Source organism: Ranitomeya variabilis, chromosome 8 (assembly GCF_051348905.1).
Source record: "Ranitomeya variabilis isolate aRanVar5 chromosome 8, aRanVar5.hap1, whole genome shotgun sequence".
Taxonomy (NCBI): Eukaryota; Metazoa; Chordata; class Amphibia; order Anura; family Dendrobatidae; genus Ranitomeya; species Ranitomeya variabilis.
Window position 1 is genome coordinate 89,049,131 of NC_135239.1, and position 15,372 is coordinate 89,064,502.

A 15,372-nucleotide genomic window follows, 5' to 3' on the forward strand; every position below is an offset into this window, starting at 1 on the left:
GATCACTTTACAGTACAAGTCTATGAGGCCTCATTCTGACCTCGTTCTAGCTCTCACAGACTTGTATTGAGAGCCTGTGACGTAGCTTCTGACTTCCGGTCGTTCAGAAGCTGCACTTACAAGACGGCACGGGAGAACCAGAGTGGCACCGAAAAAACTATGAAGACTCCTCATGGTGAGTATATGACTGGGGGCAGGGGACTTAGATTTAAAGTGCCACTCCAGCTCTGACAAATAAACAAGCACTTGAGTGGTACTTTAAAAAACATAAATAGAACATGTGCTTGGAAAACAGACATCTGCACAATGTAAGCTCGACGCGTATTGGTACTGCTCCTCACCCTCCCCAGGTTGTGCAGATCTTCCATTTATTTGTATGCTACTTGGCTATGCCATCTTCATTTATGCATACACAATAGTGGTATATAGTTGTACTCAAAAGTTTACATACCCCGGCAGAATTTTTGCTTTATTGGCATTTTTTCAGAGAATATGAATGATAACACCAAAACCTTTTTTCCACTCATGGTTAGTGGTTGGGTGAAGCCATTTATTGTCAAAATGCTGTGTTTTCTCTTTTTAAATCGTGACAATCTAAAACATCCAAATGACCCTGATCAAAAATTCACATACCCTGGTGATTTTGTCCTGATAACCATGCACAGAATTTGACACAAATGGGTTTCAATGGTTACTAAAGGTAACATCATCACCTGTGACCTGTTTGCTTGCAATCAGTGTGTGTGCATAAAAGCTGAGTGTGATTCTGGGATCCAGACAGATTCTTGCATCTTTCATCCAGCCACTGATGTTTCTCGATTGTGAGTCATGGGGAAAGCAAAAGAATTGTCAACTGATCTACGGGAAAAGGTAGTTGAACTGTATAAAACAGGAAAGGGATACAAAAAGATATCCAAGGAATTGTGTTGTGAATTCTGTTCTGGAGCTCCCTCCTGTGGTTGCTAATGGTATTTTTGCGAGTTCTGCCCTTGGGCTCCCTCTGGTGGTTTCGAGTGGAACTGCTGCTCCTTTAGGTAGCTGTAGCAGCTGCCTCCACTGATCGCCTTGCCTGGGTTTGTTATTTAAACCTGCTCTGGGCTTTAGTTCATGCCAGCTGTCAATGTTCTTGGTTGGATTTGGTTCTCTCCTTGGATTTCTCATATGGCCTGTCCTTGTCAGCAAAAGATACGTTTTTGCTAGTTCTTGTTTGTCCATTTGTTTGGACTCTATTGCTCTGCAAATATGTCTCTTTTTGTCCAGCTTGTCACTATGTCATATTCAGGCTAGCTGGAAGCTCTGGGGAAGCAGATTTGCCCCTCCACACCGTGAGTCAGTGTGGAGTTCATTTTTGTAAACTCTGCGTGGATTTTGTAGTTTTTAATACTGACCGTACAGTATCCTTTTCTCTCTGTCTATCAAGTTTAGTATTGGCCTCCTTTGCTGAAATCTGATTTCATTTCTGTGTACGTCATTTCCCTCTCCACTCACAGTCAATATTTGTGGGGGGCTGTCTTTCCTTTGGGGGTTTTCTCTGAGGCAAGATAGCTTTCTATTTCCTACTTTAGGGGTAGTTAGCTCTTAGGCTGTGACGAGATGTCTAGGGAGAGTCAGGAACATCCCACGGCTATTACTAGTGTTGTTGTTAGGATTAGGAACTGCGGTCAGTAGAGATACCACCTCCTCAGAGCTCGTCCCATGTTGCGTTTTATCCACCAGGTCATATCAGTGTGGCCTCTTAACCACCAGATCATAACAGAATTGATAATGCCAGTCAGCAGTGTTCAAACTGTGATTAACAAATGGAAAATCAGGGGCTCTGTAAAAACAAAACCATGGTCAGACTAATAAAAATTTCGTCCACAACTGCCAGGAAAATTGTTCAGGATTCAAAGAAAAACCCACATCAGCTGAAATACAGGACTCTCTGATAACTAGCGATGTGGCTGTTTCAAGATGCACAATAAGGAGGCACTTGAAGTAAAATGTGCTGCATGGTCGAGTCGCCAGAAGAAAGCCATTACTGCGCAAATGCCACAATGTATCTTGCCTACAATACGCAAAAAAGCACAGAGACAAGCCTCAAAACTTCTGGAACAAGGTAATTTGGAGTGATGAGACCAAAATTGAACTTTTTGGCCACAACCATAAATGTTACATTTGGAGAGAGGTCAGCAAGGCCTATGATGAAAGGAACACCATTCCTACTGTAAAGCACGGAGGTGGGTCGCTGATGTTTTGGGGATGTGTGAGCTACAAAGGCACAGGAAACTTGGTTAAAGTTGAAGGAAAGATGAATGCAGCATGTTATCAGCAAATACTGGAACTAAATTTGCACTTATCAGCCCGGAAGCTGTGCATGGGACGTACTTGGACGTTCCAACATGACAACAATCCAAAACACAAGGCCAAGTTGACCTGTCATTGGCTACAGCAGAACAAAGTGAAGGTTCTGAAGTGGCCATCTCAGTCTCCTGACCTCAATATCATTGAGCCACTCTGGGGAGATCTCAAGCGCGCAGTTCATGCTAGACAGCCCATGAATTTACAGGAACTGGAGGCTTTTTGCCAAGAAGAGTTGGCAGCTTTACCATCTGAGAAAATAAAGAACTTCATCTGCAACTACCACAAAAGACTTCAAGCTGTCATTGATGTTAGAGGGGGCAGTACTCGGTAATAAGAAATGGGTATGTGAACTTTTGATCAGGGTCATTTTAATGTTTTGGGTTGTCAGTGTGATTTGAAAAGAGAAAGCACAGTAATTTGACAATAAATGGCTTCACCCAAGCACTAACCATGAGTGGAGAAAAAGTTTTGGTGTTTTCATTCATATTCTCTGAAAAAAGGCCAAGAAAGCAAAAATTCTGCCGGGGTATGTAAAAGTTTGAGCACAACTGTATGCTATGTATGACCCACTATGGGATATTATTGATTTCTTTGTGCCTGTAATTGTGCCCTTTTTCTATTTTTATACTTTTATGTTGTTTGGAGTCCTTTTATTTTTTATTAGGTCTGCTTCTTTCCTCATTAACTTTTGTAAACCTGGATCCTGGATGGGTGCAGTCTTTGTGTTATATGTTTCCCCCTTTCTTTTACTCCTATTTTATCATGTTGAAATACCCTTAATAAAGATTGTTGCTCTAATTTAGTTTCTTTTTGCTTACACTGATTTTCAGATTCCTATACTTTTTGGAAGCACCCTTTATATTTGCCGACCCTTTTTTTGGGTATTTGTGCTTATACTTTAGTCTGATGCTGATATATTTTGCTCTGCTCTGCTGTCTTTCCTGTCCGTGTGTAGCCCCGTACGCAAAAATATTAAAATTTCTGGATAACCCCTTTAATGATTGGTTCTAAGTGTGAGGCTGAGGTCCCACAAAGTCTTTGACTGTCATTAACAAGAAGCAAACAATGTTCAATTATTTTCTAATATTACAACTGACAGCTGCTGAGACTTTTATGAAGCCATTGTGTGCTAGCCATGCTTCAACTGCTTCAATGTAGACCAGTCTAAATATCTTCTTTATTCTTTTAATTTGTTGTTAGTATTAAAAACTGCGTATACGTGCTGTGTATGAGTGTGTCTGATAGGTAGTCAGTAAAGCAGGCAGGTTTTGCATTTTATTCTGCAGGTTGCAGATTTGGGGTGCTCAGAATGCACACTTTTACACAAGCTGAAGTTTTGGGACTACATTGAGGAGCTTGTTGGTGTGGACATTGATGAGGACATATTGAGAAGGAAAGGGTAAGTAACTGTTCCGTGATTATGGAAAAAGTATTGTCAAAAAGCATTAAATGGATGAGTTCAAATGAGTTTTAGATTAAAGTGAATTCTTTAGAGCGATGCAACACATTGTTCTAGAAATCATCAGGTGTAACGGTGCCATGAAAATACTAAGTGAACACAACACACCCTTATTATTGCCAATTTCAATTCGCGCATAGTCATATGGATGTATATTGGAATAATGCCTATAATGCACTGTATTTGAAAACGTTGCAAACATTCAGGGCTCCAAGGCCATTTGCAAAGTGCATTTTATACGTAAGACAGGTGGTCTACACTATTGCAGTAGCATGGAGCCACACAAAAATGTTGGCATTTGCTACGTCTTACTAGTGTTACGTCACCTATCCCTTTAGTATGCCCCCTGTGGCTGCTTCTATTCAGCCCAGCAGGACTTCCCTGGTCCATATATAAACACGTAAAGGCAGCAGGGGCAACAATGTAACTTACCCTATAGTTTTCATTTAAAATGGTTTGTTATACAGTATACAGTGGGCAAAATAAGTATTGAACACATCACCAATATGTAGACATATTTCTAAAGGTGCTATTGACATGAAATTCTCACCAGATGTCGGTAACAACCCAACCAATCCACACAGGCAAAGAACTCAAACCATAGATGGCCATAAATTAAGGTATGTGTAATAATGAAAAATGACACAGGGAAAACGTATTGAACACGCTCACTGAAATTTAATTAATAGTTTGTACATGAGCCTTTGTTGGAGATTACAGCTTCAAGACACCTCCTGTATGGAGAAACTAGTCACATACATTGCTCAGGTGTGATTTTGGCACATTCTTCCACACAAACGCTCTTTAAATCCTGAGTGTTCTGCGGACTTCTTCTATGAACTCTGAACTTTAGTTCCTTCCCAAAATTTTCTATTAGATTCATGTCAGGTTATTGGTTGGGTCATTCTAGCAGCTTTATTTACTTTCCTTGGCTGTGTGTTAGGGATCATTGCCTTGCTGAAATGTCCACTCTCATTTCATCTTCATCACGCTGGTAATTAGCAGTAGATTTTTATCAAGAATGTCTTGGTACATTTGTACATTCTGCCTTCCTTCAATCATATGAAGTTTGCCAGTGTAGTATGCTGAAAAATAGCCCCGCACCATTTTCCCACCTCCAAACTTCACTGCTAACCTTGTGTTTTTGGGGTGATACACAGTGCGTTCTGGCCTCCAAACAATGTGTGTATTATGGCATCCAAAGAGCTCAATTTTTGGTTTAATCTGACCAAACTATGTTCTCCCAGTATTCACAAAATCGCCTAAATGTTGTTAAGCAAACTTTAAACACTGTTGAACATGCTTTTTGTTCAGCAATGGAGTCTTGCATGGTTAGTGTGCTTACAGGTCATGGAGAGTGAGTGCATTACTTATAGTTTTATTTGAAACATTTGTACCTGCTGATTCCAGGTCTTTCTGTAGCTCTCCACATGTGGTCCTTGACTCTTGAACAACTCTTCTGATAATTCTTTTCACTACTTTGTCTGAAATCTTGCAGGGATCACCTGGTTGTGGCCGGTATACAGTATGGTGAAATTATGTTTTTTCCATTTCCTGATTATGTCCCCAACACTGCTCACTGGTACATTCAGTAGTTTAGAAATTATTCTGTTGCCAATGCCATCAGTATGTTTTGCAACAATAAGGTTGCGAGGTTCTTGAGACAGCTCACTGGTTTTAGCTATCATGAGATGTTTCTTGTGTAGAACCTTGGTAATGAGATACCTTTTTATAGGTCATCAGATGAACCAGCTGATATTATTTTTCAGTTTGTGTCAAGATTGCTTTCTAATTACTGATAGATTTCAGCTGGTATCATGACTTTCCATGGCTTTTGCACCTCTCTTTCTTCATGTGTTAAATACTTTTTCCCTGTGTCATTTCTCATTATTACACATAATTTGTGGTCATCTATGGTTTGATTTTTTTTTCCTGTGTGGATTGGATGGGTTGTTACTGACATCTGATGAGAATTTAATGTCAAGAGCACCTTTAGAAATAGATTTACTTAGAAAATGGTGGCGCGTTCAATACTTATTTAACCTCCTGTATAGTAGGAAATCTGACCTCCTATGCTTTTATCATCAGGCATACTTTAACTCCTCTTCCATTCCATTACTTGGACCCACTGGAAAGAGCATTGTCTGTAACCCTGTATCATGGTTCTGTGACTGAGAAAGATCCTGCTCTGCTTGGATTTGACCTAATAACTTGCATTGAGCTGTAAGTATGTACAGACGCCTGAGATGTTATGAGTTCTGTATTAGGAGGGAGTGGATTTGCTTGAGGGTTTGACAGACTGATAAATATACTCTCTTCTAGAGGTCCACGAGGCATCGGCATCAATCACGTTAGTGCCTTGTGGGCCAGTATGACATGGATCAATATCATCCATGCTACTCATTAGGCTGTAGCACATTAGGAAACTGAGATGTGGCCTATATTGTATCTTTGGCTAATGATTATGCCCTACATTTTACCTTATATTCAATATCTAATGAATGATTACCGTTCTTGACTTGTAATAGTATTTTAGGAGCATTTTGTCCCTGTCACCTCAAGAAAAAAAAAGCTGTTTAGATCATAAATACAGTAGTTTGATAGGATTTCCTGCAAAAGGTTATTGCAAATAGTCTAAAGGTACCGTCACACTCAGCAACTTTGCAACGAGAACGACAACAATCCGTGACGTTGCAGCATCCTGGATAGCGATCTCGTTGTGTTTGACACGCAGCAGCGATCTGGATCCCGCTGTGCCATCGATGGTCGGAGCTAGAAGTCCAGAACTTTATTTCGTCGCCAGGTCGGCGTGTATTGTCATGTTTGACATCAAAAGCAACGATGCCAGCAATGTTTGATATGGAGCTAACGACCTGTGAGAACGATAAGTGAGTCACCGTTACGTCACTGGATCGCTCCTGCATCGTTCTGGAGTTGCTGTGTTTGACGTCTCTACAGCGACCTAAACAGCGACGCTCCAGCGATCTAGTTTAGGTCGGCTCGTTGTCTATATCGCCGCAGCGTCGCTGAGTGTGACGGTACCTTAAGTCAATGGGGTTGTCTGAGCATATGATATTGATGACCTGTCCTCAGGATAGGTCATCGATATCAGATCACGGAGGTCCGACACCTGACACGCCGACCAATCAGCTGTTATTAGCTGATCTGCAGTTCTTGGCAGAGACCACTACACTGGACTGAGCGGCACTTCTTTATATCTGGACACTGCTGATGGAGATGATTGCTGGCAATGTTGGATCCCCATCCCTCACAATCTGATATTGATGACCATCCTTATGAAACTCACATTCTCTGACTAGGGACTGATTTTTTGGGGGACTAGATTGTGAACTACATACGTCATCTGCAGTAGGCAGCTGTTGACTTAGTACTGAAGACATCTCTGTAACTAACATGAAGCTTATCTATATTAGAATCTCCATATATTTTCTATGGCATAGTTAAGCAGTTCATGAGCTTCTCGCTTATTTGGAGAACGGGTGTTTCCTAATATAATTTTATGGATTTTAACATCATAAAAAATCCTAACTGATCTCTCAATTTATTTGTGTCTTTGAAGGATCGAACACCTGGAAACAAAGGACCTGGAACAATTCCAGGATGTGGTATTTGGTTTTATGGCTCCTAAGGCTGTAGTGATTAGCACTCCAAATGTAGAGTTTAATGTCCTATTTTCTAAAAAAACACGCTTCAGACATCCGGACCACAAGTTTGAATGGAGCAGAAAAGAATTTCAGAGCTGGTGAGACTTCATAGTGCTTCAAAAACACATTTTCCGATATCCTACTGGGAATTCTGAGTTACAAAAGGGCTTTGCCTTCATAAATTCGAGCAACAGAAGCTACAGCTTCTCCCTTTATGGAGCAAGGGGGGGGTGCTGGACCATGCATTACACTGCATTTTCCTATGGGGGCGCTTTAGAGGGGAAGAAACTTGCTGCCGAGTTTCACTTTGGATTAAAGTGAACCTGACTGCTGATACACCCTGCCTGATCTATGAGCAGCATTAATCAGACACTTGGGGTATGATTTCGGCCAGGTCTGTTTGACTCTGAAATGCTGTGGCTTTTCAGAGAAAGACGTACTTTAAAAGCAACATGGGAGACTAGTTGAACAGGCCGGTCCCCATCGGCTTCTCCCCGCCTGCTGCTAGTAACTCAATTGGTTGAAAGTTCAGCAAACTGTGTAGTTTCTTTATTAACATATACAATAAACATCACCAGGTGCTTTTTTAGGAGGTAAATGGGTGGCGGACTATTCAATTCGGGTAACGTTTCGACCCCAGCGGGTCTTTATCAAAACCTCACTTGTGCCAAAGTGACATCACCCACCAGGCGGACGCGCTTCCACACAACTCCACCAGAGCTGCCCTATGGGAACTCGGCTCTTTCTCCTCTCCTCTACCTCTTTGGCACAAGTGAAGTTTTGATAAAGACCCGCTGGGGTCGAAACGTTACCCGAATTGAATAGTCCGCCACCCATTTACCTCCTAAAAAAGCACCTGGTGATGTTTATTGTATATGTTAATAAAGAAACTACACAGTTTGCTGAACTTTCAACCAATTGAGTGCGGCTGATTTTTCCTATACTTGGACTATTTTTGTTCATGCCTGCACCAACCCAGTGACAGTGTGCACATCTTTTTCCTGGATTTGCTGCTAGTAACTGACAGGTCTCTCCCTATACATGCACGCAGGGAGAGGGCTAACACTCTAGGCTAGTGGGTGGGAAGAAGCTGCCAGGGACTCGCCTTTCTGACTACTTTGTCATGTGGCTCGATCCCCAGCGCCTTTAACAGTATATTTTTCTCTAAAATGTTGCAGCGTTTCGAAGTCAAAACATAGATGGCTGAAATCATATAGCCGGTGCCTGTTACATGCTGCTAGTTGATAAAGTGTCATGTTCACTTTAACCCTTTCACAACACGCGCCGTATATATATACAACACTTCCAGGAGTTCATTCCCTCAAACCGGTGTACATATACTGCTCACACCAAGTGCTGCGGCGATCAAATGTGTCAGCTCTATATGAGAGCTGACAACCTGCTGCAACGCACATGATCGGTGCTAGCACTGATAGTGGGTGTACACAATCGCATTGTGCCGATGGGAGCAGAGAGGGAGCTCCCTCCCTCTGCAATAACGATGTCACTGTCACTGTTGACAGAGGCATCAGAAGGCATCCCTCTCTGCTCCCATCGGCACAACGCGATTGTGATCACATTGTGCCAATAGCCTCCATAGTGACCCTGGACGAAAGATGGACGCGGGGACACCCAGGGACAGTGGCCTGTAAGTTCCTGCTAAGAGCACCTGCCTGTGAAATGCTGATCTAATGCATGGCAGGCTGTGAAACGCTGATCTAATGCATGGCAGGGTATTAGATCAGCAATCAGGGCAGGAAAAGTTGCTGTTCCATCCTGGGACAATGTACATAGTTATTAAGGTTGAAGGAAGACTTTAAGTCCATCTAGTTCAACCCATAGCCTAACCTAACATGCCCTAACATGTTGATCTAGAGGAAGACAAAAAACCCCATGTAGCAAAGAGTAAGCTCCACATTGGGGAAAAAAATTCCTTCCCGACCCCACATACGGCAATCGATGTAGAGAAGTAAAAAAAAAAAGTTTTTAAAAATTGTAAAATAATAAAAAAAAAAAATATATATATATATATATATATATATATTAATCCAATAAATACATTTATGTATAAACTAAAATTTACAAATAAAGTACACATATTTGGTATCGCTGTGTCCAGAACAACCCGACCTATAAAACCGTCTTCCTACTTGACCCATTCAGTCAACAACTTAAAAAAAAAAAATGGAAAAAATTATAATTTTTCATCATACTGCTGGACAAAAAGTGGAATAAAATGCGATCAAAAAGTCAAATGTAAATAAAAATGGTACCTCTGAAAACATCATCTCGTCCCACAAAAAGTAAGCCGCCATAAAGATCAGTCAGCGGAAAAATAAAAAAGTTATAGCTCTCAGAATGAAGCGATGCAAAAACAATTTTTTTAAAGTTTTATTGTGTAAAAGAGCAAAAACATAAAAAAAGATATTCAGTAACTATAGGATTAGTAATGGACAGGTGTTTTATAGACACATCTCCATTACTAATCCGTGGGTTTGATGTCACTTTACAACACAAAGGTGACATCAACCGCACAAATATGAACCCCACTTGCTACTGCTACAGGGCAACTGGGAATAAGTGGGCAAAGCATCGTAATAGGCGCATCTAATAGATGCGCCTTTTTTGGGCGGCTGTGGGTTTTTAGGATGCAGGGGACCAATATCAATTGCCCCTTATCAGCCTGAGAATACCAGCCCCCAGCTGTCTGCTTTAAGTTGACTGGTTGTCAAAAGTGGTTGGGACCCCACGTCACTTTTTTAAATTATTTATTTAGCTAATTAAAAAAAATGGCTTGGAGACCCCTCTATTCTTCATAACCAGCCTTGCTAACGCTGATAGCTGAGGGTTGCAGCCCCCAGCTGTGAGCTTTGCCTGGTTGGTTATCAAACAAACAGTGGAACACATCATTTTTTTAAATTCGTTATTTATTTATTTATTCAAAGCCATACGGTTCTGCACTGAGCTCAAATAGTTGAACTGTCTGAGCTCAGCGCTGCACTGTGAGACTTTCACATGCTGCTAGCAGGGATTTCATTGAAGTCACCGCAGTTCAGCTTGGCTGGGAACGCAGCCTCAGTGACTGCCAGTAACCTCAATGTTGTCACCACTGGTCATTCATGCTGCGCTTGTAGTAGCTCATTCCCCAGTGGTTCTCAGCCTGGTCGGTCGCATCGTGGCACCGTCCAAGCTGAAAACTATTTATCCCCCAGACATGGATTACAGTGTAGGAGAAAACGATGGACAGGTGAGGGATATTGTTGTTTTTTATTTTCGTTTTCTTACGGGAGACGAGGGATTCAGTGGAATTAGGCATTAGGTGAGTATAACTGTGTTTGTTGATTTTAAATAAAACTGGAAAAGTGTGTACTTTATTCTGGCTGTGTCTTTATTTACCAGATAACTATAGGATTAGTAATGGATGAGTGACTTATAGACACCTCTCCATTACAAAGCCTTGAGCTTGATGTCACCTGACAATACAAAGGTGACATCAGCCCCACAAATATGAACTCCACTTGCCACTGCTAAAAGGCAAGTGGGAAGAGCCGGGCAAAATGCTTTTTCTGGGCAGCTGCGGGCTGCTGTTTTTAGATAGTGGGGGTGGCAATATCCATGGCCCCTTAACAGTTTGAGAATACCAGCCCCCAGCTGTGAGTTTTGCCTGGCTGGTTATCAAAAATACAGGGGAACCCACTCTTTTTTTGTGGTAATTATTTATTTACAGAGCAGGCGCCGGCTGATAAATACTCCCATCTGCTGCTCCTGCTCTCACTATTATTAGTGGCAGCAGGTGTCGGCTGATGAGAGCAGTAGTCCCATCAGCTGACACCTGTGACTAGAGGTAAACTTTATACCTCTAATTTACAGCTGCGCGTGGGAACCGCGGCTGTCTGACTGACAGTGATGATTTTACTGCCGATCAGAAGCGGTGTTTGCTGCACTGTCATGCACATTAACTTTTTGTAACTGTTCGGCTGAACCCACCGTTCCCGAACATCCAAGTGTCCTCCCATCTCTACTTACAACTGTATTGTTTAAGTATAAAGTGTGCCTATCAGCTACATTTTTCTACATAAAACAATAGAGTATGCAAAGATAATAACGTTGTACCAGAATAGACATTACAATGACCTTCTAGTCAGCGATATATTGATGCCTATTACAGCATATTACAGGCAGGATCTTATAGAGTGCCCATCACTATAACACTGACAGGCTGGTATAACACACGCCTCTACATTTGTAGTGAATTTATATAGAAGTATAACAGATTCTGTCACTGACTTAATAGAACTTGTTAAATTTCAGCTTTTTGCCGGGTAGATTGCTGCGTTCTGCCCATGCAAATCAATAGAAACCTGACTTCAAGCAGACTGAATGAAGCCACCCATGGCACTCGCCATCAGAAGAATCCTGCTTAAATAGAAAACTTAAGATGGTTTTCCAGTCCCATGAAAATTATAAATCAACCGAACATGTGTAATCGATAACAATTTCCCCAGTTCTCCTCCATTTCTGTCCTCCGGTCCCCTTCTGATCTTTTTCTTTGCCAGTCCAGTTTTGCATTCTACCTCGTGATCACACCAGTCAGTGGTTGATGTTAGCAAGATTGACATTTCACCTAAATGGCCATTGATTGACCGTCACGTCACTGCAGCTGCGTACAACAAGACCAGCAGGGTAATGAGGAAACTTTAGGTGGGGTGTTTGAATGATGAGTTTGACTTTTTTGTTTTAATACATATCTCAGTAGATTTAAGAAATGAAAAAATTGGGAATCAGAAACCCTTTTAAGGTTGGTCTAAAATACTTTTTTTTTTTTTGAATAACATCACTTCAGTTTTTTAAACTAACCAACAAAAAAATTAAAAACCTGGTGTGAAATCAGCCTAAACAGAACATTTATTGTTTGTAGCACTAATTTCTGAAAAGTAAGTTATGCTCGATTTAGATGGCATGCTCACAGCTATGAAATGATCATTGATCGATTACATGCAAGCCAATCAGTGGACAGATTTGTAATGCTTTGAACCTGCAGTAATCTTTAACCTGCAGATATAGGGTTAATACCCTACATCTGCAGTTTAATATTATTTGGAGACCGGTTCCCTTTAAGCTCACTAAAAAATCAGTGCATCTGACAAACAAGCATTTTGCTTGGTCATTGGGTGATTGCTAGCCAATTTAGAAGGGCCGATAGACAGAAATTAGTATTATTGTGAGAGTTCATTCCCCGATTATCTGCGTTGCTTAAATGGACCTTTAATGTGATTGTAACTTGTGTTTTGTTATCCCAGGGCTATGAAAATTTCCAGACAATACAATTATACGGTTGAGTTTACTGGGGTTGGAGAAGCAGAACCAGAAACTAAAGATGTCGGATATTGCTCCCAAATTGGAATATTCAGCAAAAACTACAACGAGAGCGAGGAATCCATCAATAACAAAAAGGGCCACAGAAGTGTTTACAAGAGAGTAAGTACTATTTTTTTTTCACTTATATTTGTGCATTTCCACAAAAAGCACAGTTTTGACCAGTTAAAGACCTGGAAATTTCTTCCCCACAGATGCATCTTATTTTATGATTCATAAAGCTTCACTTTTATGTTACTTTTCATTTAATATTATATTTATGGGATGCTTCTTTTGGGTAATTTTTTTTTACCTAGAATATATTTTTTGTCATCAAGGGCAAGACTATGAGCTGTGGTGGCTTTCTTTTTCTTTTGTTTTATTTATTTTTTATTTATTCTGTCTTGTGTTTATTTTAATTTAAACATTGTGTCCCCCCTCCTCCAATAAAGTTGTAAATGAACTTTTGGGGGCACTTTACGATTATATTTTCTGTTCCTGACAACCGTGGTTATGGTTGTGTAATGACTGCGTAAAGAGTCTACCATCCCAGGGACTTTTACTGCTGTAGCAAGTGAGTCAGACTCCAGCTATTCCATACCAGCAAGACCGATCACGGAGGCAATCCAAGCTGCCTCAGTTTAGCTGATTAACCAGGTCAACGTTGGTCTCTCTAAGGAGGCGATCACGGTCTCATTTCCCCTCTCAGGTGGTACACTTACAGATTACATTATCCAATATGCAAAGTAGCTATGAGGGCATTGGAATATTTCCTGAAGGAGTTTAGTCAATATTCAGATGATGTAATTAATTTTTTGTTACAGGTGATTTTTTATTTATTAAAACACAATATATTTTTGTTTGATGAGACAATCTATTTGCAAAAGAAGGGCGTCCCTATGGAAGCGAAATATTTACCCTCTCTTGCAAATATCGCAATGGCATTTTGGGAGCATGAATTTATATTTTCACATGATAATCCATATTTACAGTATATGATCTGGTATGGCAGATACATAGACGACACCCTCATAATATGGGAGGGGGATGTATCTTGTCATACCAGAATTCATAGATTATATCAACAGTAATAATTATAATATAAAATTTACATTTAAACAGGATAAACATAGTATATCATTTTTGGATTTAGAACTCCAGGGCAATAATAATCAAAAAATTAGGTCCAAGACCTATCAGAAACCATATAAGGGAAACACAATCTTGCATGCAAAAAGTAGCCATCCGAAGCACACAATTAGATCAATTCCGGTAGGCGAGCATATTAGATTAAAGAGAAACTGTTCCAACTCAGAAGATATGTACAATGAATTTAGAGATCTACAGAGGAGAATGACTAAAAGGGAATATCCAATATGGACAATAGAAAGAGCAAAAAGTATAGCACTATTGAAAGATAGAGAAACGTTAATAAAACCGCAAAAGAAACACAATAATGTGAACAGAAATGAAAAACCATATGTGTGCTTGTGGTATAGTCCACAATTCAATGAAATAAAAAAGATCATATATAAATGTTTACCAATTTTATATGAGGACAATAGTTTAGCCAAAATTTTAGATTCCGGAATAAATGTTATATCCAGACGTGCTCCAACCTTTGGAAGCGTATTGTCACCGGGATACTTCTCATCAAAACCAAAAGGTCAAAACTGGTTAAAATATAAAGGATTTGTAAAATGTGGAGCAAATACATGCAAAATGTGTAAATATGCACAAAATATCAAGACCTTCAATAATCAGGAAGGTAATGCTACATATAATATTAATCAGTTTATAAATTGTAATACAGAAAATGTCATATATCAAATAGAATGCACTATATGCAAAAAACGATATATTGGATGTACAACAAAGAAACTAAAAGTAAGGATGTCAGAACACATAAGAGATATCAAAAATAATAATATAAATACAAGGAATATTTCAATGGCTTCAAGGCATTTTATTCAGTGCCATAATGGTAACACAACATCATTAACATTTTCAGGAATTGAACAGGTCAAAGGATCTAGAAGAGGAGGAAATGTAAAAAGACGTCTTCATAATAGGGAGGCATTTTGGATATACAACCTAGGGACGCGATATCCCGAGGGATTTAACAAAAGAAACGAAATAATATTTCATTACTGAGGTGTATTATGTAAATATGTGTAGAATAATGTGTTTATGTATTTATGTGTTTTAATATGTGTGGAGGTAAATAATATAAAAAGAAATCTAAGGCTACGTGCACACGTTGCGGATTAGGCTTAGGAATTTCTGGTGCGGATTCTGTCTCTCCTGGCAGAAAACGCACCTGCGGTATTTTGTGCGGTTCCGCAGCGTTTTTTTTGTGCGTTTTTGCTGCGGTTTTCTTGCGGATTTGCTGCGTTTTTTACCCCTGCGGTTTTCTATAATGCAATGGGTACAAAAACGCTGCAGATTCACAAAAAAGAAGTGACATGCTACTTCTTTTAAACCGCAGCGTTTCCGCAGCGGATTTTCCGCAAAGTGTGCACAGCATTTTTTTTCTCATTAATTTACATT

The 15,372-nt window shown here is 40.1% G+C and overlaps 1 protein-coding gene across 2 annotated transcripts in view; it reads left to right on the plus strand.

Moving 5' to 3' along the window:
• The window catches only part of HENMT1 (HEN methyltransferase 1), a 61,968-nt gene that overhangs the window by 23,933 nt on the left and 22,663 nt on the right, over positions 1-15,372 (plus strand). For both annotated transcript variants that reach the window (XM_077277395.1, XM_077277396.1), the window contains exons 3-6: positions 3,630-3,742; positions 5,891-6,025; positions 7,383-7,565; positions 12,768-12,945. In XM_077277395.1, the coding sequence (XP_077133510.1) occupies positions 3,630-3,742; positions 5,891-6,025; positions 7,383-7,565; positions 12,768-12,945 (609 nt within the window). The remainder of the gene's footprint in view (positions 1-3,629; positions 3,743-5,890; positions 6,026-7,382; positions 7,566-12,767; positions 12,946-15,372) is intronic.